Source organism: Capra hircus, chromosome 16 (genome assembly GCF_001704415.2).
Source record: "Capra hircus breed San Clemente chromosome 16, ASM170441v1, whole genome shotgun sequence".
Classification (NCBI taxonomy): Eukaryota; Metazoa; Chordata; class Mammalia; order Artiodactyla; family Bovidae; genus Capra; species Capra hircus.
The window spans coordinates 36,303,871-36,330,774 of record NC_030823.1 but is presented as its reverse complement, the minus strand read 5'-3'; the positions used below and the strand labels follow the sequence as shown (position 1 = coordinate 36,330,774).

Genomic DNA, 26,904 nt, shown 5'->3' with positions numbered 1-26,904 from the left:
CGGATGCCATGATCTTCGTTTTCTGAATGTTGAGCTTTAAGCCAACTTTTTTACTCTCCTCTTTCACTTTCATCAAGAGGCTTTTTAGTTCCTCTTCACTTTCTGCCATAAGGGTGGCATCATCTGTATATCTGAGGTTATAGATATTTCTCCCAGCAATCTTGATTCCAGCTTGTGTTTCTTCCAGTCCAGCGTTTCTCATGATGTACTCTGCATAAAAGTTAAATAAACAAGGTGACAATATACAGCCTTGACGTACTCCTTTTCCTATCTGGAACCAGTCTGTTGTTCCATGTCCAGTTCTAACTGTTGCTTCCTGACCTGCATACAGATTTCTCAAGAGGCAGGTTAGGTGGTCTGGTATTCCCATCTCTTTCAGAATTTTCCACAGTTTACTGTGATCCACACAGTCAAAGGCTTTGGCATAGTCAATAAAGCAGAAATAGATGTTTTTCTGGAACTCATGTATTCATATTAATGGGACAATTATGTTATTTCCTCCTTGAGCTCAGGAACCGGGATGCTGAGGAATGGACAACTGTGTCAATCAGCATGTGAGTACTTGCAAAGCAGAAAGTCAAGAAGTAAGAGAATAAGGGTGCTAGGTGTAAAAGAAGCAGAAAATGCCTAGGATGGGCTGAAAAGGAAGATTTAGTTAATTTTTTTTTCAATACACAGAGGATGAAAACATGAGAATTCTTGTTTTGTCACAGTAATCCTGTTTGGTAATGATTCACCGTTTTATTTAATTTTGGTCTCTGGTTTCTCCAGCAATGGTTTTAACTCACATTTTGTTACATTACCCTAAAATGTTGTGAATGACATACTGCAGCTGGAAGGTGCCAGTGGCAGAGTGACATAATTTTCCAGGACATAAAATCAAACTACTAACTCATGCTATATCAACATAGTGTTTTATAATAATTATTTTCCTCCTAATTTAGAGCTATGACTTACAAACATGATTTTAGGGTGATAACATATGCATTTAACAGATTTTCTTTACTTAAATTGATTGTATTTCATAGAAGACTCAATATATAATACATCAAAAGACAAATAAATCCTTCACATGAAGGCTTTAGAGCATTTTAAATAAAATAGAAGTTATATTTAAACATTCTGCTAATAGAAATTAAATTACATTTTTGTTTTTGAAAGATTTTAGATATTTTTAGTTAAGCTAATTAATTAAACTAATGCAGTTAGTTCAGTTTTCAGGTTTACCATTTCTTATATCTTTCCAGTGTACATTCATATCAATCAAGGAAACAGGAGCAACTGCAATGAAGCAAGTTGTGTTAGAAGCCAGTGACTAAAATTAGATTATCAATGACATTCACTTATATGTTCACAGCTGAAATTTCAAGGGTAAAACATTTTCTCCTGAAAGGAGACACTTCCCCATCACTGAAATGCAGACTTCTGTTATGAAATTACATCCATATTACATCATTGGGCAGAGAAACTGACCCCAAATAGAAAGTGAAACCATATTCTTTTATTCCGCTAAAGACAAAATTAAGTAGTGGAATTGTTTTACAAGGTTATTTTGACTGGTGCTTTCTTAATTAGGGGGAGATTTTTGTCTAAGAGAAGTAATATTCCCAAAGAGGAAGGAAGGGCAAAGCATCTAGCATGAGGGCAGAGAAAGGTGGTCTAGACTTTATCCCACCCACCCTAAACTACTCTTTCATGCAAACCTTCAGAGACCAACGCAGTTTATATTTTGTGAACATTGCTCCCTTCCCTGTTTTTATGGGTACACTGGTACAGTTTAGATGTTTTTCCAGATGTCACATTCCATTTATCTTTTGGAAAAGTCACAGCGTGTGTGCATGTACTTACATAATTAGTGGAAATGTGACATCAACTGTTTTGAAACATACATTGTCTCCCTTCTGTTCATTCCTCCATGGATCACAAGGGGTGTAACTTGTGAATTAGAGGAGGGCCACTCTTCCCAAAGCACCTCTGTGCAGTGCAGTCATTCACTCCGGCAGCTGGTCAGGAGCTTCCATCGCTGTGCAGTGCAAACATCCACACCGGGACACATTGCTCTGGAAAGCCGTCCTGCTTTTGCTGGCCTAGCACCACCAGCCCACTCTTCCTAATGAGGGTCTGGAGGATGTCCATGTCCCGAGTCACGCTGCTGTCAGAGAGATCGAAGATGCAGCCCTCCCGGGCCACATTGTCCTTCAGTATGATGATGCCGTTGTCCTTCAGGCCATCTCGGCACCGGGAAAGAAACGCAAGAAGGTCTTTATCAGTCAGGTACCCTACAGGTGAGGCCAAGTAAATGGGGGAACAGGATGAAAGGGTGGGTGGGGAAGGAGGTGAGTAGGAAAGACTGAACGGCCACAAGGCTACAAATCGGGAGCTTGTTTGTTGACTCATTCATGAATTATTTCATAGCCTGAATTGTTTTGTTGCGGAGGCTTTGAGAATTTAGGTAAGAGGACAGGTATCCTCTTTGAGGAGAATCAGTACACTGTCTGTAAAACAGCTATTATACCAACCTAGTCTATCTACCTCCCAGGCACAAAATAAACCACTGCTCATCCCTTGGATTCACTCCATGTCTGCTGAACAGCTCAACTCTGCCATTGTTCCTCTGTGTCTTACACACACACACACACACACACACACACACACATACACACTCAGATCAAAATCTAATTCACTGCTATCTCATTTCCTGAGAATTTAAATCTAAGAAAGCCAAGGTTTGTCAATAATGGGGATACACTTTTTAAAGTTTTTCAAATATTCAGTTTTCTTCTAGGATTTAGGTTGGTACAAAGACACTCCATCCTAAGAATGGGAATCACCAGCCTTGTTCAGTGGATGTTAGGGGCAGAATCCAGAGGACCAGAGCTCGGGGGGAGTTCCCATTATATGTTAGACTAGCTAACTATTCTAAGTGCAGCTAGAGCCAAATATCGCTTTGTGTCCTTGCTCTGCCTCCACAAGTCCTCCAGTTAGCGGGGAGAAGGGAAGATGCAATGCCATGCAGAACTAACCAATGACCCACTGAATCCAGATGACATCATATCTTCCCAGTGGGGGTGTGAATTCCTGCAGGCTATAGCAGTGGTAGCTTTCTACCTTGTCGCCTTTGACCTGCAAGTAGTTCTGTGCTTCGAGGAGGAATGATTCCATCATGTCCACCAGTTCGACGGTGTTGAAAACCGGCAACAGGACATGCTTGCTGACCCTTCCTATCCCAGAGCCGCAGTCCAAGGCACAGTCTGTCCCAGCTCTCCCAGGCCCCTGCAGAAAGGTACCTTGTGGAACAGTCCAATGACAGACATTCACCCTGAGTCTTGACACTCAGTTACCTCTTTAGGTAAACTTAATTTAGGTCAAGTTCATATAATTAAATGTGGGTTTCCTTGGTGGCTCAGACAGTAAAGAATCTGCCTACAATGTAAGAGACCTCGGTTTGATCCCTACATCAGGAAGATCCCCTGGAGAAGGGAATGGCAACCCACTCATTATTCTTGCCTGGAGTTGTCTTGCCTGGAGAATTCCATGGACAGGGGAGCCTAGCACGCTACAGTCCATGGGGTTGCAAAGAGTCAGACATGACATTGCAACTAACACACACACACACATAAAATTTAATGTACTGTTGTAAATGTACCATTCAAGGAATCTGGACAAATGTATATAGGTATGTACCCACTACCGTGGACTTCCCAGGTGGCACTAGTGATAAAGAGCCCTCCTGCCAATGCAGGAGACATAAGAGACATGGGTTCAATCCCTGGGATGGGAAGATCCCCTGAAGGAGGGCTTGGCAACCCACTCAGGTATTCTTGCCTGGAGAAACCCTTGGACGGAGGAGCCTGGCAGGCTATAATCCATACGGTAGCACAGAGTCATAACACTGAAGCAACTTTAGAATGCCCGCACCCACTGCCAGAGTCAAGTTATAAAACATTCAATGACTTTTTTCAAAACATATCCAAACATGTCTAGTTTTTGCCTTCTTTATTTTATCCAGTTATAGGTCTTTCAAAGAATTAAAAAATAAGATTTTAGAAAATGTCTTAGGTTTGAGAACTAGGTAATGTTTTATAAGAAGTGGGCCATTTAAAGTCCTATGAAAGTAGAACTTTGTTAATTGCCAGTTTGGGTCAAATCCATAACAAATGGACCTGCTTATTGCCTTGTGGAAAAAGAGAGAGCAAAGCAGAGAGAATCTTTCAGACTTTTAAAATTGCTTTTCAAATTCATGCAGTGAACACATTTCAATTCATACTGGAGTGGATGACTAAAATTCATTTTTTCAAAACTGATTTTGAGGGCTCTGAATCATCCACTATTCTTGTGCGGAAGATAATTTTTAGGACCTGAACTGCGGACATGCAATCCGTTCCATTCTCGGGCCAGAATTTCACTTCAAACTCAGCCTCGCTGGCATAGAGCACATTTATGAGGATAAAAGGTAGTTGCAGCAAAGTCCCCCTGTCTCTTTTCATGCTGAAAATTGTTTCTGCTTTTGTATCAGAAACCACATGACTTATTGGACAAAAAGCCCTTACACTTTTTAAAAGTAAAATTCTGAATTCAATTAACTGACAGTGAAAGATGAATAGTTAGTAGAGATAGCAGGATATCAGCCAATGAAAACCTTCTCAAATGTGCTTCTATAAAGTAATATACATATTTACACACACACAACATATTTATTTATCTATGAAATAAACGTGTTATATGTGTATATATGTGTGTGTGTGTTTATGTATGTATGATATTTGACTGTAGCTATCCTTGAAACAACAGTTATATACAAAACAACTGGGCTTCCTTAGTGGCTCAGACAGTAAAGAATCTGCCTACAATGCTAGTGGTAAAGCACCCTAATGCCAGTGCAAGAGACATAAGAGACGCGGGTTCAATCCCTGAGTTGGAAGATCCCCCAGAGGAGGGCATGGCAACCCACTCCAGTATTGACTGGAGAATCCCTGTGGACAGAGGAGCCTGGCAGGCTACAGTCCAATGTGTCACAAAGAGTCAGACACGAATGAGGTGGCTGAGCACATACGTATGCCCAAATACACTAATATACAAAAACTGTTATACAAAAACACAGAAGATGCCTTTTACTCAAGTCCTGTCCGCCTTGGCCCCTCACCACTGCTGCCTAGTTGTCTTTATTCCATGCCATTCCCCGTGTTTGGCACAGCCTCGCATATCCTGGCACCAAGTTTTTTCCCTCTTTCTCACATTCTCATGCTCTGCCTCCGAGAAGAGACATTTAAAGATTGACCTCTGGGACAACATCTCTACTCTCTTGGACACTATGGCTGCTTATTACTGTGCTTGGATTGAAATTTGATGCACCTCCGTGAATGTGACCAAAACCACATAAATGTGTGATTGCAGAACTTCACTTTTATTATCCTAGCTTCATATTTATGGATTTATATAAAATAGTAAAATACTCTTGGAAATTTCATTTTCATTTGATTCTGTCTGTGTCTTTTGTTTCAAAGAATATTATTTTACCTTCTTTCCACTGAAGTTTGAAAATAAAGTGTTAAATACCACTGTATAAAAACCATGAAATACAGTTAGCCCCCGATTTTTCAGTCATCCAATCACTGAGAAATATCAAGAGATAAAATCATCAAATACCAATTACTTTTTATAAATTTTTACCTTCTCCTCAAAAAGCTAAAAGTAAGGAATGTTATCAGCTATGCCATTGATATTATCTTGGTATCGTTTGTTTATTTGCTAAAGTAAGCACATTTGCAACAAGTTTAAAAGTGTTTTCCCACTGTCCCAGGTCACTAAGTGTTGAAAGGAAAGCAAAACTTTAAATTAAACAATCTGCCTTTTCCCAGTTGACACAAGGATAAATCATGTCAGATACTCATGTTCCCAAACTCCTTGTATCTTGACCTGGATACTAATTTAGCATATTATTAAGGTCAAAGTACCAAAATATCATTTCTTTAAAAAGACTATGTTTGTACTTTGAGGTCACAGCTTCACAATGAGCCTTGTCTACTAAGAAGGACTCCTTATATTTGTTTGAAAAGAGCAGACTGCTCATTTCCAACATAAATATGCCAGCAGAAGGCTATTTCCTTTCCCAGGTCCGTGGGCCTGTGTATGGGCTCTGTCTGAGCAGCATCCCTGTGGTCAGTTTGGCATTCCACATGGAGTGACAAGACAGCTGGATTACTAACTAAGCTTCTGAAATGCACTGGGATCAAAGTCAGCCTCACCTCGAGGCGAGCAGGAAGGATTGCTCTTGGCCAGATTGGGGGAGAGTTGAGGTCTGTGGTCCACACACACACACACACAGAGCAGGGATTTTTCTGCTTCATGAGACAAATGGAAAAAATATGTTGTGGATAAGAGCTGGGAATTTGGTATCAGACAGACCTTGCCAGGCATGAGTCCCAGCTCTGTCTCTTACTAACTGTGTAACCTTGAAAACATACTTAATCTCTATAAGCCTCAGTTTCCCCAAGCATGAAAATGAGAAGTAATAATAGTACTTACCTCCCCAAATTATTATGAAGAACAAATAAGACAGTGCTTCTAAAGTGCTCATCAGAGTGACTATCAGATAATGTGCTTGGTGAAGTCAGTCAGTAACACTGATTTTAAAATATTCCAGATTAACCTGATCTATAAACAACCACAGCCATCATCTCTAGTTTGGTATTCCCTTATGGCCACAGCTGATGTCCAGACACTTTGCCCCAATGACTGCTCCAACCTGATCCTATTTTTCTGTACTCAGGCAAAGGGTACTTCAGAGAAAGTTGGATATAAAGTGAACCTCACCTCAACACTAGGGAAATTATTAATACTATGCTTCTAAATAGGTTGACAACCTAATCCCAAATATTTGTAATATTCTTAATGGTTCCTTCATCAGAATAAAATGGAGTCCAAATTTCAGATGAATAACTTCATAGTGAATTGGAACAAAACCTGTTTGCTAGTTAGGACTTTATTCTCAGTAGAACCAACAGCAGCTTTATTATGTGGGTTGTCTGTTCTAAAAACTAAAGGGAAAAGTGAAAGTGAAGTCGCTCAGCTCTGTCCAAATTTTTGCAACCCCATGGACTGCAGCCTACCAGGCTCCTCCGTCCATGGAATTTTCCAGGCAAGAGTACTAAAGTGGGTTGCCATTTCCTTCTCCAGGGGATCTTCCTGACCCAGGGATCGAAACTGGGTCTCCCGCATCGCGGGCAGATGTTTTACCACCTGAGCCACCAGGGAAGCCCCAACTAAATGAAGCTCCATAAAGTACAATGACTGAATTATACGAAAGCTTGTTATTAGTAGTAGCAATAAATGAGCTATATTGCATAATAATTGGGTGCACTAAAGTAAACATTTGACATATATTATCTCATTTGAGCTTCACATTATCCTACAAGATAGGGTCTGTGGTTATACTCTAGACATAGGTAAGAAAATTGAGGTTTAAGAGAATTTAAGAGTAAACCCAAGGTGGTTTATACCGTAAGAACCATAATAACTCTGGGGCCCAAGATTCTGGCTCCTAAAATATATGACTCATCTCCATGTGGCCTGAAAGTCAGGAAGTGGAGTTTTACCCAACACCAAGTCTATAAAGGGATCACATTTTTTCAAGGCAATGTCTCAACTGTGTAGAAAATAATATAAAGATATTCTACTATACTTACCATTTTTAAACTAAACATAAGGCTGCATTTCCCTACAATGTTGAATTTTTATTACAGAGACTCAGTAAATCACCCCAAGATCCCAAATGGCATGATCTTTCATCAGTCATCTGAGTGTCAATTGCTTATCTATGGGATCTGAAAGAGAAGTCTTCTTAATCTACTACTTGTAATATTAACGCTGCTAGTTCACCTTCTCCTGAAGCATAATAAGTAAGCTGGTGCTAGGAAAGTGAAATGCTAACTAGGATAAACCAGTCATTTAATGTGAAAGTGAAAGTGAAGTCGCTCAGTCCTGTCTGACTCTTTGTGACCCCATGGACTGTAGCCTATCATGCTCCTCCGTCCATGGGATTTTCCAGGCAAGAGTGCTGGAGTGGATTGCCATTTCTTTCTCCAGGGGATCTTCCCGACCCAGGAATCGAACCTGGGTCTCCTGCATTGCAGGCAGACGCTTTACTGTGGGAGCCATTTGAACCTCTTAAAACAGGCTTTCACACTAAACTCGTGGCTCACCCATTTGGCTTTCATATGACTGAAGGGACAACACAGAAGCATGTGAGCTCATTGTTTGCAAGAACTTTGCTTCCTAATCAAACTACAGTTGGATACTCACCCCAACAAATTTCCTGAGAAATTTCCGAGAGGCCTGGATATCTGGGTTGGACAGTTCAATGAAATTTCCCATCATACCCTCTTCTGTAGCTGGTACTTCTTGATAGAAGAGTTTAGCTCTGGCATAGAACTGCATCTCACCATTGATGACTTGACTTGTTAAAGCATACAATTTCACTGAAAATAAAACATTGTTAACATTTACGTGACAAAACAAGTTCATTCTTATCATGCAGCGAATTTCCTCTTAGAAGTCTGCAAATCGGTGGTATGGAGGAAAGGGTATTCATTTGATGTCAGAAGATCTGGGTTTGAGTTCTAGCTCAGTTATTTACTTGCTATTTAACCTTGGGTAAACTTCTCAACCCCTGTGATCTTCAGGCTCCTCATGTATAAATCAGACTTGTGGCATTTTCATGATTTAATAAACCTAGAATTTAATTTTCAAAATAGCTTGTCACTGTGTTTAAAACTATTCAATAGTATTTGCTACAGTAGAATAAATAATTTCACAAGTTCCACAGTAAGTTTTATCTTTGACCTTAAAATATGTTATGGAAATTTGATCACTAATCCTTACTTCTAACCACAAGGTAGATTAGGGATAGGTATTTTTTTCATTTCTTTTTCAAGCAATTCATACCCATATATCTCTTTGTACCAACATGACAGAAAATGTGCTTGAGCCCTAAGTTCTGAAAATAAAATACTAAAAAATATAATATTTTTTGAGCAACTATTTTGTACTAGGTATTATACTAGGCACATTCACATACACTATATCATTATTTCAGAAAAGAAGTGAGGTATTATTTTTAAACATTTATTTTCATAAAAACATGTGTTCCCACTTCTGAAGGGTAAATGAGTATGCACTTAAATGTGATTTGTAAATTAAAATGCATCCTTGCAGATATAAAATATTTTCATTAGAGAACATTCAGAAGGAAATTATAGAAAGTGAGATGAAAGGGAGGAACTTTTTGTTCAAGATTATAAACTGAATCCATCCATTTGTCTTCTCTCATTCCCAATACTCCCCATGAATTGTTTTAATAAACTCAGTCTGTAACAATGAAGAAAATGAGGAGGGACCACCAATGAATTCATGATTTCAACAAATTTCTGGCAGACAAAAAGCAGATGGAACAAAACTGTAGAATTTACAGCTTAGGACATCTGCAAAGGAAATAAAAGTTAATTTAAAATCTGCCTGTAGGCAAACTGGGAGGTGACCAATGCACTCCCTCCCAAAAGTGACAAGCAGCACAGCTATAATCTAAGGGGGGTAAATAGTTTCTTCTCTAAAAAAAGAAAAAAAAAGGATAACTAGACCCATTAGTGTTGGGATCCTAAAATAGTAATTCTGGCATATAGAAGGTTCCAGGCACCTCATCTGCTCACATTCATCAGAGTCTGGTAAGGTCAACTGGCATATGTAGAGCTTCTGGGCATCCTTTCTATTCAGTGGAGAAGTATATAACAGAGGAAATCTTCTCCACGACCTAAAATCATGTACCTTGTCCTTCATCCCTAACCATGGATAAAAAATGACTTCCAAATACATGAGGGTGAATGTCTGAAAAACAAAAAAAGAGATAAACAATCAAAACTGACTCCAAAAGAAATAGAAATAATCCAGGAAATTAATGAGAATTTAAACCAAAACCAAGCAAAAATTTATATCCAGGAGGAGAGATGAGAACAGGTGCATCCATAAATTGAAGATAAGATGTCAAGAAAATAACAATGTAAAACATAATAAAGAATTCTTAGAAATTAGAATTTTGATTGCCAAAAACTTTGGAGTTAATATTGAGTAAAGATTTGGAGTTAACATTGAGTAAACAAATCAGGACATAAAGGAAAAGGTAGATTCAGAAAACAGAAGTAAAAATATTAAAGCTATAAAGATTTAATTCAGAAGACCCAACGTCAAGCTAATTAAGATTCTCAAAAACAGAAAATGAAGGGAAGAAAAATATTACAGAAAAAATAGATAAAATTTCTCAAAGCTGAAAGAGATTGTAAGGTCCAGAAGTACTAACCAATAAGGATTTTAAAAACCTGGCTGATTCATGTCACTCTATGGCAAAAACCACCATAATATTATAAAGTATCCTCCAAATAAAATAAATAAATTAATTTAAAAATACTTAAATATACTTGAAATAAAAATAATTTTTTATTTATGAAAATTTTTTATTAAAAATAAAGTCACATTTATATATATATGTAGGAAATTTCAAAACACCAAGAGAAATGAGAAGATTATTAAGTTATTTATAGGGAAAAGGTTTGCTGAATTTCAAGCAGGGTTGCCAGATAGAGCAAATAAAAATATAAGACATGCAATTGCTTTTGAATTTTAGATAATCAATGGATAATTTATTAGTATAAATATGCTCAAAATATCACACATTGCATGGGACATACTTTTACTAAAAAATTGTTTGTTGATTATCTTAAATTCAAATTTAACTGACCTCATATTTTACCTGGCAGCCATAAAGGAGTAGACTCAGGCTTATAACACAGATCTCATCAGAAACACCGAAAAACAGTGTCATCAATATTTTAAGGGAAAATTATTTTGAAGCTAAAATATGTTACCATTCAAATGGTGAGAGAATATTTACCTCCCATATTCATTCTTCAGAAGTTTCTCGAAGCTATATTCCAGCTCAGTGAGGGTTAAAATTGAGACGATATATCATGAAAGACAACACAATTAACCCAGGAATCCAATGAAAAGAAATCCCAAAATGGTAAATATTATTAGATCTAGAAAGAAATCAGTTTATACTATCACAGAAAGCATTGGCTTCAAAAAATATCTTCAGGAAATAAAATGAACTGGATTCTGGGCAATAGATAGTAGGGCAGAAGCGAGAAGACATGAGTAATATCCTTAGGAAGACATATTTTTAACCTCAACAAAAATAAAAGACAGTTGAATGCTCCAAGTAAAACATACAACTGTATAAAAAAAAAGTTACAATCAGGATATGAAGCAAACCAAAATATGACATAATTGTACATAGAAGGAGTATAAGAAAAGAGAATCTATTTAAACTTTACTAGGAACACCAAGATTGTGACATTGGATTAATGTACCACATGGCTCTGAATTGAACAAAGGTTGCATAGTTCCAAATTTTTATTCTAAAAGTTAAAAATCCAATAAACCTTCCTTCTATCCATCGTAGTATATTTCATCTGTGGAGTTACATCATTATTTCCTACCTTGAAGATGCTGAGGCCAATATTTAGACCCTTGAGTGATCATGAATTTGCTAAAAGGAATAGGAATCAGAACACATGTATGTTATTTTCTAGAGACTAACAATATTATATACTATATTTCCTGTATATGTTAATTAGTACAATAGATTGTCATTTTAAAAATATAAACCTTTTAAAACTGTTAATAAATAGTCCAGTAGTCATGTATGGATGTGAGAGTTGGACTGTGAAGAAAGCTGAGCACCGAAGAATTGATGCTTTTGAACTGTGGTGTTGGAGAAGACTCTTGAGAGTCCCTTGGATTGCGAGGAGATCCAACCAGTCCATCCTAAAGAAGATCAGTCCTGGGTGTTCACTGGAAGGACTGATGTTGAAGCTGAAGCTCCAGTACTTTGGCCACCTGATGTGAAGAACTGACTCATTTTAAAAGACCCTAATGCTGGGAAAGATTGAGGGCTGAAGGAGAAGGGGATGACAGAGGATGAGATGGTTGGATGGCATCACCAACTCAATGGACATGAGTTTGGGTAAACTCCAGGAGTTGGTGATGGACAGGGAGGCCTGGCATGCTGCAATTCATGGGGTCGCTAAGAGTCAGACATGACTGAGCGACTGAACTGAACAATAGATTGTCATTTTAAAAATACAAACCTTTTAAAACTATTAATAAATATATAGATTTTTTGACATTTTATATACAAGGAGCATCTGATTGAGAAAATATAACTTTAAAAGGAATGTCCTCATGTTCAAAATCATTGGGTACCGACACCAGTCCCCCTTCCCTAGCACTCAGTAAAGTGTTATGTCAACAATGACATATAATGAATACAACGAATGCTTATAAACTCAACAGGGACAGCAAAAATTAAGCATCACCAGGCCAAAAAAACACGACTGTTCCAAATTCGTCTGGATGTCTCAGAAAATCAGGTTAAGAAATCACAACTCACAAAGTCCTCCCAGAGATGAATGCTTCTGGGGCAAGCCACAGGTAAGCCACAGCCCAGTGCTCTCTTGTTGATCCAACCAAAGCAGCAAAACAACCACTCTCATCATCACCTGCTTAAGTCAACTAGTTGGAGTTTATTAAAACCTTTAATCTGAATATGGGAATGGTCCATTATGCCAGCAACATTTAGACCACAAGTGAATTCCAAGCTCAGCAGGGGTCAGACTCAATAGGTAAGTTTTTATGGTTATGGGCTTGTCACCTAATTGACAGGAACATTTCACTAAAAAGATATATGAGGTGTAATGTCCAGCCCCAGGTACTCCCCTCCTGATAGCTCCTGCAATGGTGCCAGTTGATTGATAAGGTAATCAAACATCAGCCTATGCCTTTTTATTATAGAAATACATCTAGTGGCTTATTCTTGTGGGATTGCAATGTTTTTGTGACACTTGGTGTAGTCTAAACCAGAGGCTAGACACTCTATTAGCTCTTGATATAACATGGTGCTTATTTCTTGACCTACATTATAAGCTGAACTTCCAAGGAATTTCCAATGTTACAAAAAGAAAAATAAAGTACATGTGAATTTGCCCTGAAGAAGAACAAAGATCTTGTGAACCCTCTAAGAAAGATTTGTTGAGAGCATAGTGTTTATGCTTGCTGAATACCTTCTCAATTTTCTTTTTTGGTTTTTTTTTTTTAGTAGGGTTGTATATAACTATTTTAGACTTTATGCTATATATTAGACCTATTTGTCAACTGGAAATTGACCTTAGAGTCTTCAGAGGATATCTAGGCTAGATTTAAACAGTAAGTTTGAAATGATTTGAGATAGAATACTGGATCAAGTTAGTCTTTTATTTAGGAGAGGAAAGAAAGCCCAACTAGGAGATGCCTTTAGGAAATATAAGGTTTTCCATAAAAGAGATTTGTAGGTGATAACTTCTCAATTTAACCATTAAAGAAGTGACAGTAAAAATTAAGAACGGAAGGAGGAAAGATAAAAGGAAGGGAGGAAGGAAAGAAAATGTGTCTAGGTACAATAGAATATTACTCAGCCATAAAAGGAAGACAATTCTGCCATTTGTGACAACACAGATGGACCTCGAGGGCATTATACTAAATGATATAAATCAGACAGAGAAAGATAAATAATGTATGATCTCACTTATATGTGGAATCTAAAAAACACCAAAGTCTAATCGGTTTTCTCATCCACAAGAAAGAGTAGGAGGGAGTGGAATTTTATCAGTGTTCCTGGTAGAATCCAAAGGTCTGTGTGTGCCAGAATACTAGAAAGTCATCATTAACAAGCCTTAGAATTACCCTGAGAGTCCCTCTAGGTTTTATTTCTTCCCTGAATGCTTTAGGAGTCGAGGGTTCCTTGCCTGTAAAATGATGCACTCTCAACCCTGAAAGTGTTAGTGGTCTTTTTCCTTTTTGACTGAGGGCTATTTCAGGGCTTCCCAGGTGGCTCAGTGGAAAAGATTTTACCTATGAATGCAGGAGACACAGATTCAATCCCTGGGTCAGGAAGATCCCCTGGAGGAGGAAATGGCAACCTGCTCCACTATTCTTTTCTAGGAAATCCCAGGACAGAGGAGCCTGGTGGACTATAGTCCATAGGGTCTCAAAGAGTCAGACACAACTGAGCACACAAATTCTTTTCAGCCTTCAACACAAGTAAGGTAAAGAAAGGTGAGGAGGGAGGGAAAATACACGTTCCCCACTCCAGCAAGGGTGTATACAAGTTCCCGCTGCACATCATATTCCATACCCACTTGGCCAAATGTCTTCCTCTTTAATTCCTACTTGAGTGTTCTACCTAACTCGCTGTTGAATGTGAAAAGGTCAGAATACAAAGATACTGGGGGCAGAGTTTTCATGGAGAGATTTTGCATCGGAAGAGTCAGAAGCGGATCCAGCAGTCACCAGGCCTCCTCTGTACCTCCCTCTGCAGCATCCTGTAGTGATGCCCGTCCCTGTCGCCACATTCCATGAAAATTATCTGTGCGCATCTCTCCCCTACATTAAACCCTCAGGATAAAGCTCTATCTTTATCCTTATAACCCCAGGACTTACCAACCTGCTGACCCACAGCAGGCCTCCTTTGAGTGTTCGCTGAATAAATGAATATTGTCTAGTTTTTTGTTCTTTGAATAACAGGTTCAACAAAGTAGTGAATGGATATAGGGAATAGCCAACCCACTCCAGTATTCTTGCCTGGAGAAGTCCATGGACAAAGGAGCCTGGTAGGCTACAGTCCACGGAGTCGCAAAGAGTCTGACACAACTGAGCACATGCACGCACACACAACATAATCACACACAGGTCACACTTTTTGTAGTTAATGGAAAGCTATAGGAGGATATATTGATTTTCCTAATTAGGCAAACCAAATAATAAAAATTAGTAATCATCACTGATCAAACATGTATATATGTACTATATATGCTAGCATTTATGTCTCACTGAATATATAAGATAGATGTGACTTTCTCCAGAAGAAAAGAGGACATCAGGAGGTTAAAGATTGCCAACTAGTGAGTGACACAACTGGGATTTAAACCTAGTTCTATTTAAATCCAAAATCCATATTTTACCCATTTAATACTGTGTGTAGGATGGTCTGCTAAAGAAAGGAAAATTATCCACTTCTTCATTTCTTTAAAATGAAAAATGGTCTTACATAATTGGTATTGCAAAGGCAACAATAAACATTTGGAAAATGTATCACTGCACAGTGAGGTGTGCAGCCATGCTTTCCACAGGGATGAAATCAATTTGCAAAATGCCAAAAGTTGTATGCTGAGGTGGGCTGCCGTCTATGGGGTCGCACAGAGTCGGACACAACTGAAGCAACTTAGCAGCAGCAGCAGCAGCAGCAGCAGTGTATTGTAGGGAATGTTTTTATTAATTCTAGGTTTTAATTGTGATAACAAAGCTGTTACCATTGTTCTCAATTCCTTCCTCAGAGCCTAATTCTTCTAAAAAGAGGTAAGTGAAGGGGAGTTAATAACCATTAGTAGGTACATCCCTTGTGCCTGACATTATGCCAAGGCACTTTAATGTCATCTCTTCATGTTATCTCTCTTAATCCTCACAAAAACTGGAATTGTAATCACTATTTTACAGGTAAGTGATGAAAAAAGTCAGAAAAAGGTAGTAACATGCTCAATATTATGGAGAAAAGAAGTGTCACAGCCAAGTCCTAACCCAAACTTATTTAAATGTAAAGCCTTTGTTCCTTTTGCTAAACTGCATGGAAGTATTATTCTAAGTGCCAAGTTAGACTAAGCCTTTAACAATGTCCAGGAGTAATAGATTCTTGCACATTATATAATGAATAAATATTCACTGACTTCTGTGTCCTTAAAAATATGCTGTGGATAGTGCTAAAAGAATTACTGAGGAGTTGGCTTATGTATATACCTCCAAGTTGGATTGTATACAGGCCCACACTGTTATACAAACTGGAGATTTACATAAATTGTTTTCCTACTCTACTACCCATTTGTTCACAAACAGCCGCCTATGACAAATTCATTCACTCCAGACCTGTAGCTGAATTTGGGCTGGTATAACTAGATTATATGAACCCATTCACTGGCTTACCCATCTTTCTGATTTCTTCAATAGAAAGCCAGTGCTCCTCATGGACTATTTTTTATATTCCTGTCAGTTGGAAAAATTTGGTAAAACTTAGAGTGCTCCCCTCATTAGTCAAGTTGCCATTTACACTGGGAGGCAGCATGATTTTGTGGTTAAAAAGCTCAACTGGCCTGGGTGCTAATCCTGCTCCACACTCATCACTGTGTGATCTTTGCCAGTTACTTACTTCCTCTGTGGATCAGTTCCTCAGATTCAGGAGAGAGAAAATAACACCACCACCTAATACAGATGTTGAGAGGATTAACAGACATAATTAATATATACAAACACTGAGAATAGTAACAAACATGTTTCCATTTCTTTGTGAAGACCTGTCATAGTCAATGGCATAGCTAAGAGTTCCATTGGAGACTTTGCATATGCATGCTCTTGCTTCTCCAGGAATCACTGAAGTTAGCCAGGATAGTTCGGCAAGTGTCCCCATGACTGAATGTCACTTCACAGGGAGCTGGTGTGAGGCTGACTGCCTAACGCAGGCAGTTGGAGGGAGGAAGGAAGGAAAGAAGGAATCAAAGAGTCTGGTTAGCCTCCATTCTTCCCATAATTACTCCAAACAACAAACTCTCTGTGCAGACGCTACAGTAGGGTCCCCAGTCTTTTAAAAGAAGGGCTTTATTTTCATTTCTATGAAGTCTTGAAATCATCAAGAGGAGGGGAAGCCAACTCTAAAACAGCCCAGTGAGGGCTGGGGAAGGAGTGCTTCCACTGGCTGACTTTCACTTCCAAAGTGAAAACATTAATATCCACCGAAGCCTGAAAACTCTCATACACCGAATTAAGCTCATCTTCGGTAATGCCTGTTCTAAGGAAGGGTGTGTGGTAACTTTAAAGAGAGCTGGATCTAAGGAAGGAAATGAAATGCTACTGCTTACTGAGCATTGATGAGTTTCACATATATAATTGTATTTAATACTCCAACAGCCCCACAGTTTTGAAGAAAATGATGCTCAGAGATTAGCAACTTGCAGGGGTGATTTCTCTGTCAGTAGCAGTGCCAGAATTTGAACTCAGGATGTTGGAAACTTGCAATTAATTATTAGTTAGGGGCCATTTAATTTTTCTAATAAATACTTATTAGGGTCTTTTAAATTCATCTTTAGCTACTTTCAGAGATGAGGTTTAACCTCTAATAATTATTTTTAAAATTTGGCAGTCATCTACCCCTTAGCATGTCTCTTATAAGTCATTGAATTTATATCTTTTGCCAGACTAACGCAACATGAGCCAACAAGGTACTGTTACTGAGGTATCGTCCAAAGAGTGTCTCCAGTGGTCTGACAAAATATATGGAGTGGTCAGAACATCATCATCTTCCAAATAAACTGCTCTAATTTTTCCATTTGGATACAGATGAGATGTCCACTATGTTCTAAAGGAATTACTTATGGGTAGATCAGAGAGTTTGGATCATAAAGCAAGCTGAGCACCGAAAAATTGATGCTTTTGAATTATGTCACTGGAGTAGACTCGTGAGATCCTGTGGACAGCAAGGAGATCAAACCAGTCAGTCCTAAAGGAAATCAACTCTGAATATTCATTGGAAGGACTGTTGCTGAAGCTGAAGTTCCAATACTTTTGCCACCTGACACAAAGAATGTACTCGTTGGAAAAGATCCTGAAACCGGGAAAGAATGAAGGCAAAGGGAGAAGAGGGTGGCAGAGGATGAGATGGTTAGATAGCATCACCAACGCAAAGGATATGAATTTGAGCAAACTCCAGGAGACAGTGAAGGGCAGTGGAGCCGGAAGTGCTGCAGTCCATGAGGTCCCAAAGAATTGAGAACAACGTAGCGACTGAACAACAAAATGTGGTCTACCAGAAAGAGCCCTGGTTCTTGCTTTGGTATCTAGGTGAGACCTATCTAGACTGATATCATCTCTGAATTTTCTTTTCCTCATTTTGAAAAAATAGTATACGGAACAAGAGTGAGAGGTGCATAGAAAAGTAATAATGCTGACCCTATCTATTTCATCATGTGGTTGGTTATAAGGATCAAATAAAGTCATAAATGAGAATTTGAATAAGGAATATATATCAGTTCAGTTCAGTTCAGTCATATATATATATGTGTATATATGTGAGATGAAGCCATTTGTATATCTAGAATTAAAGATTCCCCTCAGAAATGGACTTAGAAAGTGACTTTGGTAGGCTGGTAATATAGTCTTGAATGCAATACAAAGAATTATGTAGCTCCTTGCCCATCTGGAAAGCCTGCCCACATCAAGTGTACAATGGGGCTTTCAGGAACCTTAAGAAAACAGACTGGGGCAAAACATACTGCTCCTGCTTTCACTGGGGGAATATAAATCAAAGGGGATACTTCACTCTTTAATCACAAGTTATTTCCTCTTCAGGGCTGTTGAGAGTGTGCTTAACTAACCGCTTTCACACAGGCTAAGAAAAGCAGTGTAGACAAACCAGATAAGCTTTATGTTGCCCTATTGTCCAACTCCCTGAAAACTAGAGGTAATAACTAAAATGGAGACAGACTACTGCCCAGTTTTTTTCTTAGCATTCAAAGATCACACTAAAATCAGCTCCTTTAAACTCTCAGACTATTATTGCAACTCAGAAAGGCCAGAAAGCATTATGTGGAGTGTGTGCTCATGCATACACACGCAGACACACTCTCACCCCAACAACCTTGATCTATTATTGTTTAGCCCTTCTTTTTCATTCTTGGTTGATATGCTATTGCGTTAATACTCTCATCTTTGAGTTACCTAATTTACTCACCTCTAAACTTTTGCAAATATTCAAAATGTCCTTTCAAACTCAAGAAATTCATTTCTACAAGCCTGATATTCAGGCAACCAACACCCAGAGAAGCAAGTTACTCATGTCTGCGGTGCACGGAAGTCCCAAAATAGAGGCTTGACCTTCCAGGCAGCACTTGATCTTTGCACTCTCCATAAAAGAATGCCATTGAAACATTTAAGCCCATTTAAATGGTTGTGGGTCCTTTTTATTTGAAAAGTGTCCTTGTTCTAATTTCTTTTGGAAAAGCCCCACAACCTCACACAGTGGCTCCAGTCATTTCTTATCCCTTATCTAGGAGCTCTGACTCACTTACCCAGGGGAATATTTTCCAGCAGGTAGAGATAGCTCTGAAAGAAGTCATTGCAAATGGCTTTGTGAAGAATAAAGGACATGCTATGTCGACAGAGTTCATCATCGGTCTTCTGCCAGCGGGATCTGAAGGCAAAGTGGGCTCCCAGGTGGGCCATGGTGAAAGGGGATAATAATTATTCCTACAGAGAGAGGAAGCTTGCCTGACAGTTTCTTTGAATTAACTTTCTCTTCCTACACGAACTTGAGACTGTCATTTTAAACCAACCCCTGTCCATCTATATCAGGAGAGGTGTCATGGGGCTTGGGGGAGGGGCAGCAGACACAGGGAGGTCAGACTTTTGGCACGTCTACTGTCTGATTGCTCGGGCAACACCACTCCAGGCCAGCAGGTGCTAAGTAAAGATGAAAACAGGCTGAGCGAGATCCTGCTTCATCCAGGGAAAAGCACACCTCCCTCCTTTAGCTGCCACTTCAAACAAGCAGGAGCACAGCCTGCTAACACCCTGAATACTTGCTTTAATTTGATTCCTAAATTGGAATAGCCTCATTTCCATTTCAAAGAGTTGTGAATATTTTGCAGGAGATCCAGTTCCCTGATTTCCATCCCTCCTCCTGGAATGCCAAATCCTCAAGTTACAAGGACCCTTCAAAGTCATCTTAGCTACCCATGCTTCTTTCATCAGTTCAGTTTTGCCCAAATCTTTTCCTAGAGATGGATGCATGTTTCCCATTTCTGAGGATCTTCAAGAGACGCAATTATATGAAAGCCTGTTCTGATGTTAAATACCTTTCTCTGTCAGCAAACTCTTCCATCTAGCTTGCACTGAATACCTAGTCATGGAAGACTGTTTCTTCATTTTTCCCTATTAAGGATATGATTTTCCTCATATGCACTCCTTTGAAATCTGTACTGGGTATCTTCTCAGTGTCCTCCTGATCTACTCTCTGCTGTTCCCACATTACTGTGTGTGGTTGGAGACTGGACTGTATTGACCATATTAGTGGATGTCTTGCCTTCTGGCTTCTGGTTGAGTTCTGCCAGTGGGTGGTACCAGCAGAAGGGTGGAAGAAAGTGATTCAGCATATTTATTCCCCTGGCACCCTCCCTGTTGAGATGCTGTTGGCTGACTACTTCATAAGGTGAAAAGTCATGGCTTCTGCCCTGGGGTCTTCTCATACAAAACTCCCTCGCAGTTCTGGTAACCACTGCTTCCTCATGCCGCTTCAGACCTCAGGAGAGTGATACACCAAGCTGTCTCAACCTCTCGGATAATGCACTATTCCTTGTAATTCTCTGTACCTAACTTACCACACCTTTGGAAATAGTCACTTTACTAAGCTGGCTCAAATTCTCAATTTGTGAATGTCATATGTTTCCTGTGGGGACAACTATCATTTAACTCTCCTATACTCTTAACAGGAAAAATTCATAAGAACTCATACTCCTTTGGCCCATGCCATGTGCAACCACTGACTGCCCACCATCCCTAAAACACACATACACACCCACCCACCCGCATACAAATGAACACATTATGTTTGCTTTTTCTTTTTTTTCAGTCGATAAGTCATGTCCAATTCTTTTTGCGGCCCCATAGATAGTAGCCCTGTCAGATTCCTCTGTCCTTGGGATTTCCCAGGCAAAAGTACTGAAGAAAAGTTGCATGGCTCAAGGTAACCTGGAATTAAAATTCCCCTCCAGGTCCTCCCCACCATTCGAGGCAAAACAAAGAACTCTCTCACCTGAAGGAAAAATAGACATTAGGTTGATTACGCCCAGCTCCAAGCCGGCCTAGCCTCTGGCCCATCTCCAGAACTCCTTGCCCCAGCCATTTAAGAGATAACTACTCCCAGCAACCTCGGAGAAGAACAGGCCCCCTTAAGACAGTAGCTTTCTACATACATGCCTATATATACTTACTTTTTTCTTAGATAAGTGCAGCAGGTCGCTAATCTGACTGCTGCCCCTTCTTGCCTCATTAAAGGTGATCTGTTCCTGTAGAGCGCCAGTCTCATTCTTTTTCTGAACCTTGCCTACTCTAATTCCATACCTTACAAATACTGGAGTGGGTTGCCATTTCCTTCTCCAAAGAATCTTCCAGACCCAGGGGTCAAACTCCCATCTCTTTCTTTGGCAGACAGATTCTTTATCACTGAGCCACCTGGGAAGCCCACACATAGTAGGCAGCTTCTAAAATGGCCCCATAGATCCCCACCTTATGATTGATTTTCACACTTATCTGTCTTCTTTCTTGAGGAAAGGATAGACTTACTGACTCACTTCTAAAGAATAAAATACAAGTGGAAGCAATAAGATGTCACTTCAAAGATTAGGTTATAAAAAGACTGTCCTGGACATTTTCCTTTGCTCTCTTCCTTGCTTGCTCTCAGGGAAGCCAGATGCCTGCTGTGAGCTGCCCTAAGGAGAGGCCCACATGACAAGAAACTGCCTCAGTGCAACAGCGTAGGAAAAGCTAAGCTCTACTAACAACCATGAGTGAGCTTTGAAGATCTTTCCCCAGTAACCCGATAAAAAGCACTGAGCCAGCTAAGCCATACTCAGGTTACTGACTCACAGAAGTGCTTCTTTGAAGCAGATACATTTTGGAATAATTTGTTACAATGCAGCTGTGCTGTCCTTAGTCGTTTAGTCATGTCCAACTCTTTGTGACCCCGTGGACTGTAGCCTGCCTGGGTCCTCTGTCCATGGGCATTCTCCAGGCAAGAATACTGGAGTGGGTTGCCATTTCCTTCTCTAGGGGATCTTCCCAACCCAGGGATTAAAACCAGGTATCCCATATTGCAGGCAGATTCTTACTGTCTGAGTTATAGGGAAGGCAACAATGCAACTAGTGGAGAGCCAATTCACACATTGTCAGTGGAATTCTTTTAAGATTTGGGATCTAACCATGATCTCTCTTTCAGTTTAATGTATGTGTTAATCTTTTAGTGGAAAGGAACTAAGGATTCCACTTGTTTGACTTATTTTTCTTCATTTCCCTGTGCTTCTATATTCCCATTTCCCCTCTCCTCACTTCAAGGGGCAGCCATTCGATTTCGATGGGATTTTTCCCATCCCTGGCTTCAGGAATTGACTAAACTGCAATCGCAGTTATCCATTTTCCCCTTGCCACAGTGTGTGCTTCATGGATGGGTACATCATCCTGTCCTGAGCCAATGATGTTCCCCCAGCTCCAGTTTTCATGTGGAAGTGGGCACATTATCTAAATCTGTTACAAATGCCAACTTGAGCCAGGCTTTCTGTGCTGGCAATATGGAATCTCATTTAACACAAATATCATCCTGCCTCATTTTTACTCAATTCTCATGTGGACAGAGATAAAGTAGATGATATTAAACAGAACAGGGAAACTTCAAGTGAGAGTATTTCATGGTATTAAGAAGGAAGGCTCTTAACTATAATTCAGCATATTTGACTAAGTTAGAAACTCATTTCTACCACTTCTATATCTGGAAAAATTAACAAATTCTTAGTTTTTCTGAGCCTCACATTTTTCTTGGGCAATATGAGAGTAATAATAATAATATATATACCTCATATGATGTGTATTGTAAGAATTAAATACACTCCATGTAAAACACCTCAGTGCCTGGAACACACTCCATGCTCAATAAGTGCAAGCTATTATGATTACAGTCTTTGGAAGAAAGTTGATAAGTTATGCATCCTAAAAATACTTTCTGTCATCTGGCTCTTTCAGGGTATATTTAATGTGACATTATCTCTTAGTGTGAAATTTCACTGTATATCCAGGAGATTTTTTGCACTCTAGGCATTTAAAAGTTGAAAAGAAAAGAAACCCAAATTAAACATGCTACTGGAATTCATTCATCTATCCAACAGAGTTTTCTGTTGTTGTGGGAAAAACTAAGCAGCAGAAGAAGACGACTCAGGGAAACTCCTTTGTTACTTGACTTGTCAATGCATCTAACAGGAAGCAGGTTCTTAACCTCAACATTTTAGTAGTATTTTGATAACAGCTCAGATATTGAAAAGGTTAGAATGTGTGGTCCTAGGAGAAGACTGGTGATCACTGACTCCAGCTACTCAGTATTCTTTATTTAGCAATTGGTACTAGCAAGTTTCTCCATTGTTCAGTTCAGTCAATCACTTAGTCATGTCCAACTCTTTGTGACCCCATGGACTGAAGCACACCAGTCTTCCCTGTCCATCACCAACTTCTAGAGCTTACTCAAACTCATGTCCATCGAGTTGGTGGTGCCATCCAACCATCTCATCTTCTGTCCCCTTCTCCTCCTGCCTTCAATCTTTCCCAGCATCAGGGTCTTTCCAGTGAGTCAGTTCTTCGCATCAGGTGGACAAAGTATTGGAGCTTCAGCTTCAGCATCAGTCCTCCCAATGAACATTCAGGGTTGCTTTCCTTTACAATTGATTGTTTTGATTTACTTGTAGTCTAAGGGATTTATTAGCATAAAAATAGCTTTAAAAGATTTCTGAAGCAGAATACAGAGCCCCTAAACAAGCCTATTCACATACGTTAAGCTGATATAAAATAGAGATAATATTTCAATAGAAAACGATACTTTCAATAAGACCCCTGATGTTGGCACAATTGGGTTCCCACCTCATATCCTACACAAACTAATTCCAGGTGGATTGAAGACATAACCGTGAAAAGCACAATTCTAAAACTCTTTGAACAAGCTAGAGGAAAATATATTTATGATACCAGAGTAAAAAAAAAAAAGATATTTTTTAAGATGCCAAAAACATAAAGAAAGAGAGCTAATTAACTTGACTGAATTAGTATTTGAATAATGAATTTCTGGCCATCAGAAATACATGAAGAAAGTGAAAAGTCATGAACAAAAAGATAAATATTTAGAGCATCTATAATCAACAAAATTTGTGTGATAAATACCTGAATCAGTTCAGTTCAGTCGCTCAGTCGTGTCTGACTCTTTGCGACCCCATGAATCGCAGCACGCCAGGCCTCCCTGTCCATCACCAACTCCCAGAGTTCACTCAGACTCACGTCCATCGAGTCCGTGATGCCATCCAGCCATCTCATCCTCTGTTGTCCCCTTCTCCTCCTGCCCCCAATCCCTCCCAGCATCAGAGTCTTTTCCAATGAATCAACTCTTTGCATGAGGTGGCCAAAGTACTGGAGTTTCAGCTTTAGCATCAGTCCTTCCAAAGAAATCCAAGGGCTGATCTCCTTCAGAATGGACTGGTTGGATCTCCTTGCAGTCCAGGGGACTCTCAAGAGTCTTCTCCAACACCACAGTTCAAAAGCATCAATTCTTCGGTGCTCAGCTTTCTTCACAGTCCAACTCTCACATCCATACATGACTAATGGAAAAACCATAGCCTTGACTAAAGGACAGAAATGGTATGGACCTAACAGAAGCAGAAGATATTAAGAAGAAGTGGCAAGAACACACAGAAGAACTGTACAAAAAAGATCTTCACGACTCAGATAATCACGATGGTGTGATCACTCACCTAGAGCCAGACATCCCCTAATGGGAAGTCAAGTGGGCCTTAGGAAGCATCACTCTGAACATAGCTAGTGGAGGTGATGGAATTCCAGTTGAACTATTTCAAATCCTGAAAGATGATGCTGTGAAAGTGTTGCACTCAATATGCCAGCAAATATTGAAAACTCAGCAGTGGCCACAGGACTGGAAAAGGTCAGTTTTCATTCTGATCCCAAAGAAAGGCAATGCCAAAGAATGCTCAAACTACCGCACAATTGTACTCATCTCACATGCTAGTAAAGTAATGCTCAAATACCTGAATAGTTCCTATAAATAAATAATAGTACAAAGAATCCTATAGAAAAATGGAGATTAAAAAGTATATTGCTGTTCAGTCCCTAAGTTGTGTCCGATTCTTTGTGATCCCATGGACTGCAGCACGCCAGGCTTCCCTGCCCTTCACTATCTCCCAGAGTTTGCTCAAACTCATGTCCATTGAGTGAGTGAAAACAAAAAATAGAGAGAGACATAGAAAACAAACTTATGGTTACCAAAAGGGAAAGAGTGGAGAGCAGGGATGAATTTGGAGTGTGGGAGCAACAGGCACAAACTACTATATATAAAATAGGATTTACTGAATAGCACAATATTCAATATCTTGTAATAATCTATAATGAAAATAATCTGAAAATATAGATACATGCACATATATAACTGAATCACTTTGCTGTATACCTAAAACTAACACAATATTTTCAATCAACAACATTTTGATTTTTTAAAAAATATATAGAATTGGGGCTAAAACAAGACTGAAATAAAAGTACCTGGATCAACATTCCCAATTCCAATCCAGGGAGATAGATCTAAAAGACTACAATAATAGGCCAAAATCAGCTGAAATAAATTTAGGATAAAATCAATATATTTTATTGTATACAGGTTTTAATGAAAATTAGTGCTGAGAATACAGAATGAGTAATTATTGCTTGATTAACTCAGTGTATCTTTGTACTAAAATACTTTTAAGTAGACTTTAAGCTTAGAATGAGACAGTAGTGTGAAAAAATGGTAGAAATAGGTTTCAATGAGCAGACCACTAGCTCTCACGTCATTCTATACCTATAACCTCATATGAAGTGTTTGCCTCTTTCTTTATCCTACTGTGTTTAAAAAACAGGCACCGAATCAAGATTATCCCTGATTACAACTTGGAAATCATTAAGAGAGTTTATTACCCTATATGGGTCTTCCCAGCTGACACAGCAGTAAAGAATCCACCTGCAATACAGGAGATGTAGGTTTGATCCCTAGTTTGGAAAGATTCCCTGAAGAAGGAAATTGCAATCCATTTCAGTATTCTTGCCTGGAAATTTCCATGGACAGAGGAGCCTGGCGGGCTACAGTCCATGAGGTTGCAGAGTCAGAGATGACTGAGACGCACGCATACACATTACCCTAAATGTGCTTAGAATATATGGTACAAGAGGAAGTTTGGGTAACTATTTTCATCCACTGCAGTGCTTCATATGGTACAGAAAAGCTGTCCATTGGGAGTATGAACCAATTAAATTCAAGGTCAACAACCAGATTTCAACTTAACAGCCATTATTAAACAAAAATGTGGCTTAATGTAAATGACCTTCACAGCTGAAGAAATATTTAAACATAATTTTCAGGTTAAATCATACAGTTAAACAGACAGAAAGGCTGGAGTAGCCATTGAAGGACTCCTTCCTGTTGTACTGAGGAGGAGAGAATTTAATTGGGAGGCTTGGTTCTAATTAGGGGTTTGATTCTGCAAGCATTTAGACTTTAAAAAATACATTCACATCTCTAACTAGGGGACATATGCTCTTACCTAAAACATCTGTGTGTGTCTGTGTGTGTGTGTGCTTTTATCATTTCTCATTTATGTTAATTTAAGAAATTATAGGGCTTCCCAGGTGGTCCATTGAAGAGTCTACCTGCCAGCGCAGGAGACGTCGGTTTGATCTCTGGTCTGGGAAGATCCCACATGCCACGAGGCAGCTGGGCCCACAAGCCACAACTGCTGAGCCCACGCACCCTGCAGCCCATGCTCTGCAACGAGGGAAGCACGGCAATGAGAAGCCCACGGACCGCAACTGGAGAGTAGACCCGGATCACTGCGACTAGAGAAAGCCCAAGCGCAGCAATGAAGATCCAGCACA

At 39.4% G+C, this 26,904-nt stretch overlaps 1 protein-coding gene across 2 annotated transcripts; it reads right to left on the bottom strand.

Annotated features, from left to right (window-relative positions):
* METTL11B (methyltransferase like 11B) lies at positions 722-19,484 on the bottom strand. Of its 2 annotated transcripts, none has more exons than XM_005690631.3 (4): positions 19,251-19,484; positions 8,302-8,477; positions 3,024-3,273; positions 722-2,279 (listed from the first exon to the last, which is right to left on the bottom strand). In XM_005690631.3, the coding sequence occupies exons 1-4, from the start codon at positions 19,402-19,404 to the stop codon at positions 2,008-2,010; spliced, it is 852 nt and encodes a 283-aa protein (XP_005690688.2). In that variant the 5' UTR covers positions 19,405-19,484; the 3' UTR covers positions 722-2,007. The 2 variants fall into 2 exon arrangements, with proteins under 2 accessions (XP_005690688.2, XP_017915782.1); XM_018060293.1 differs by having other exon boundaries at positions 722-2,231.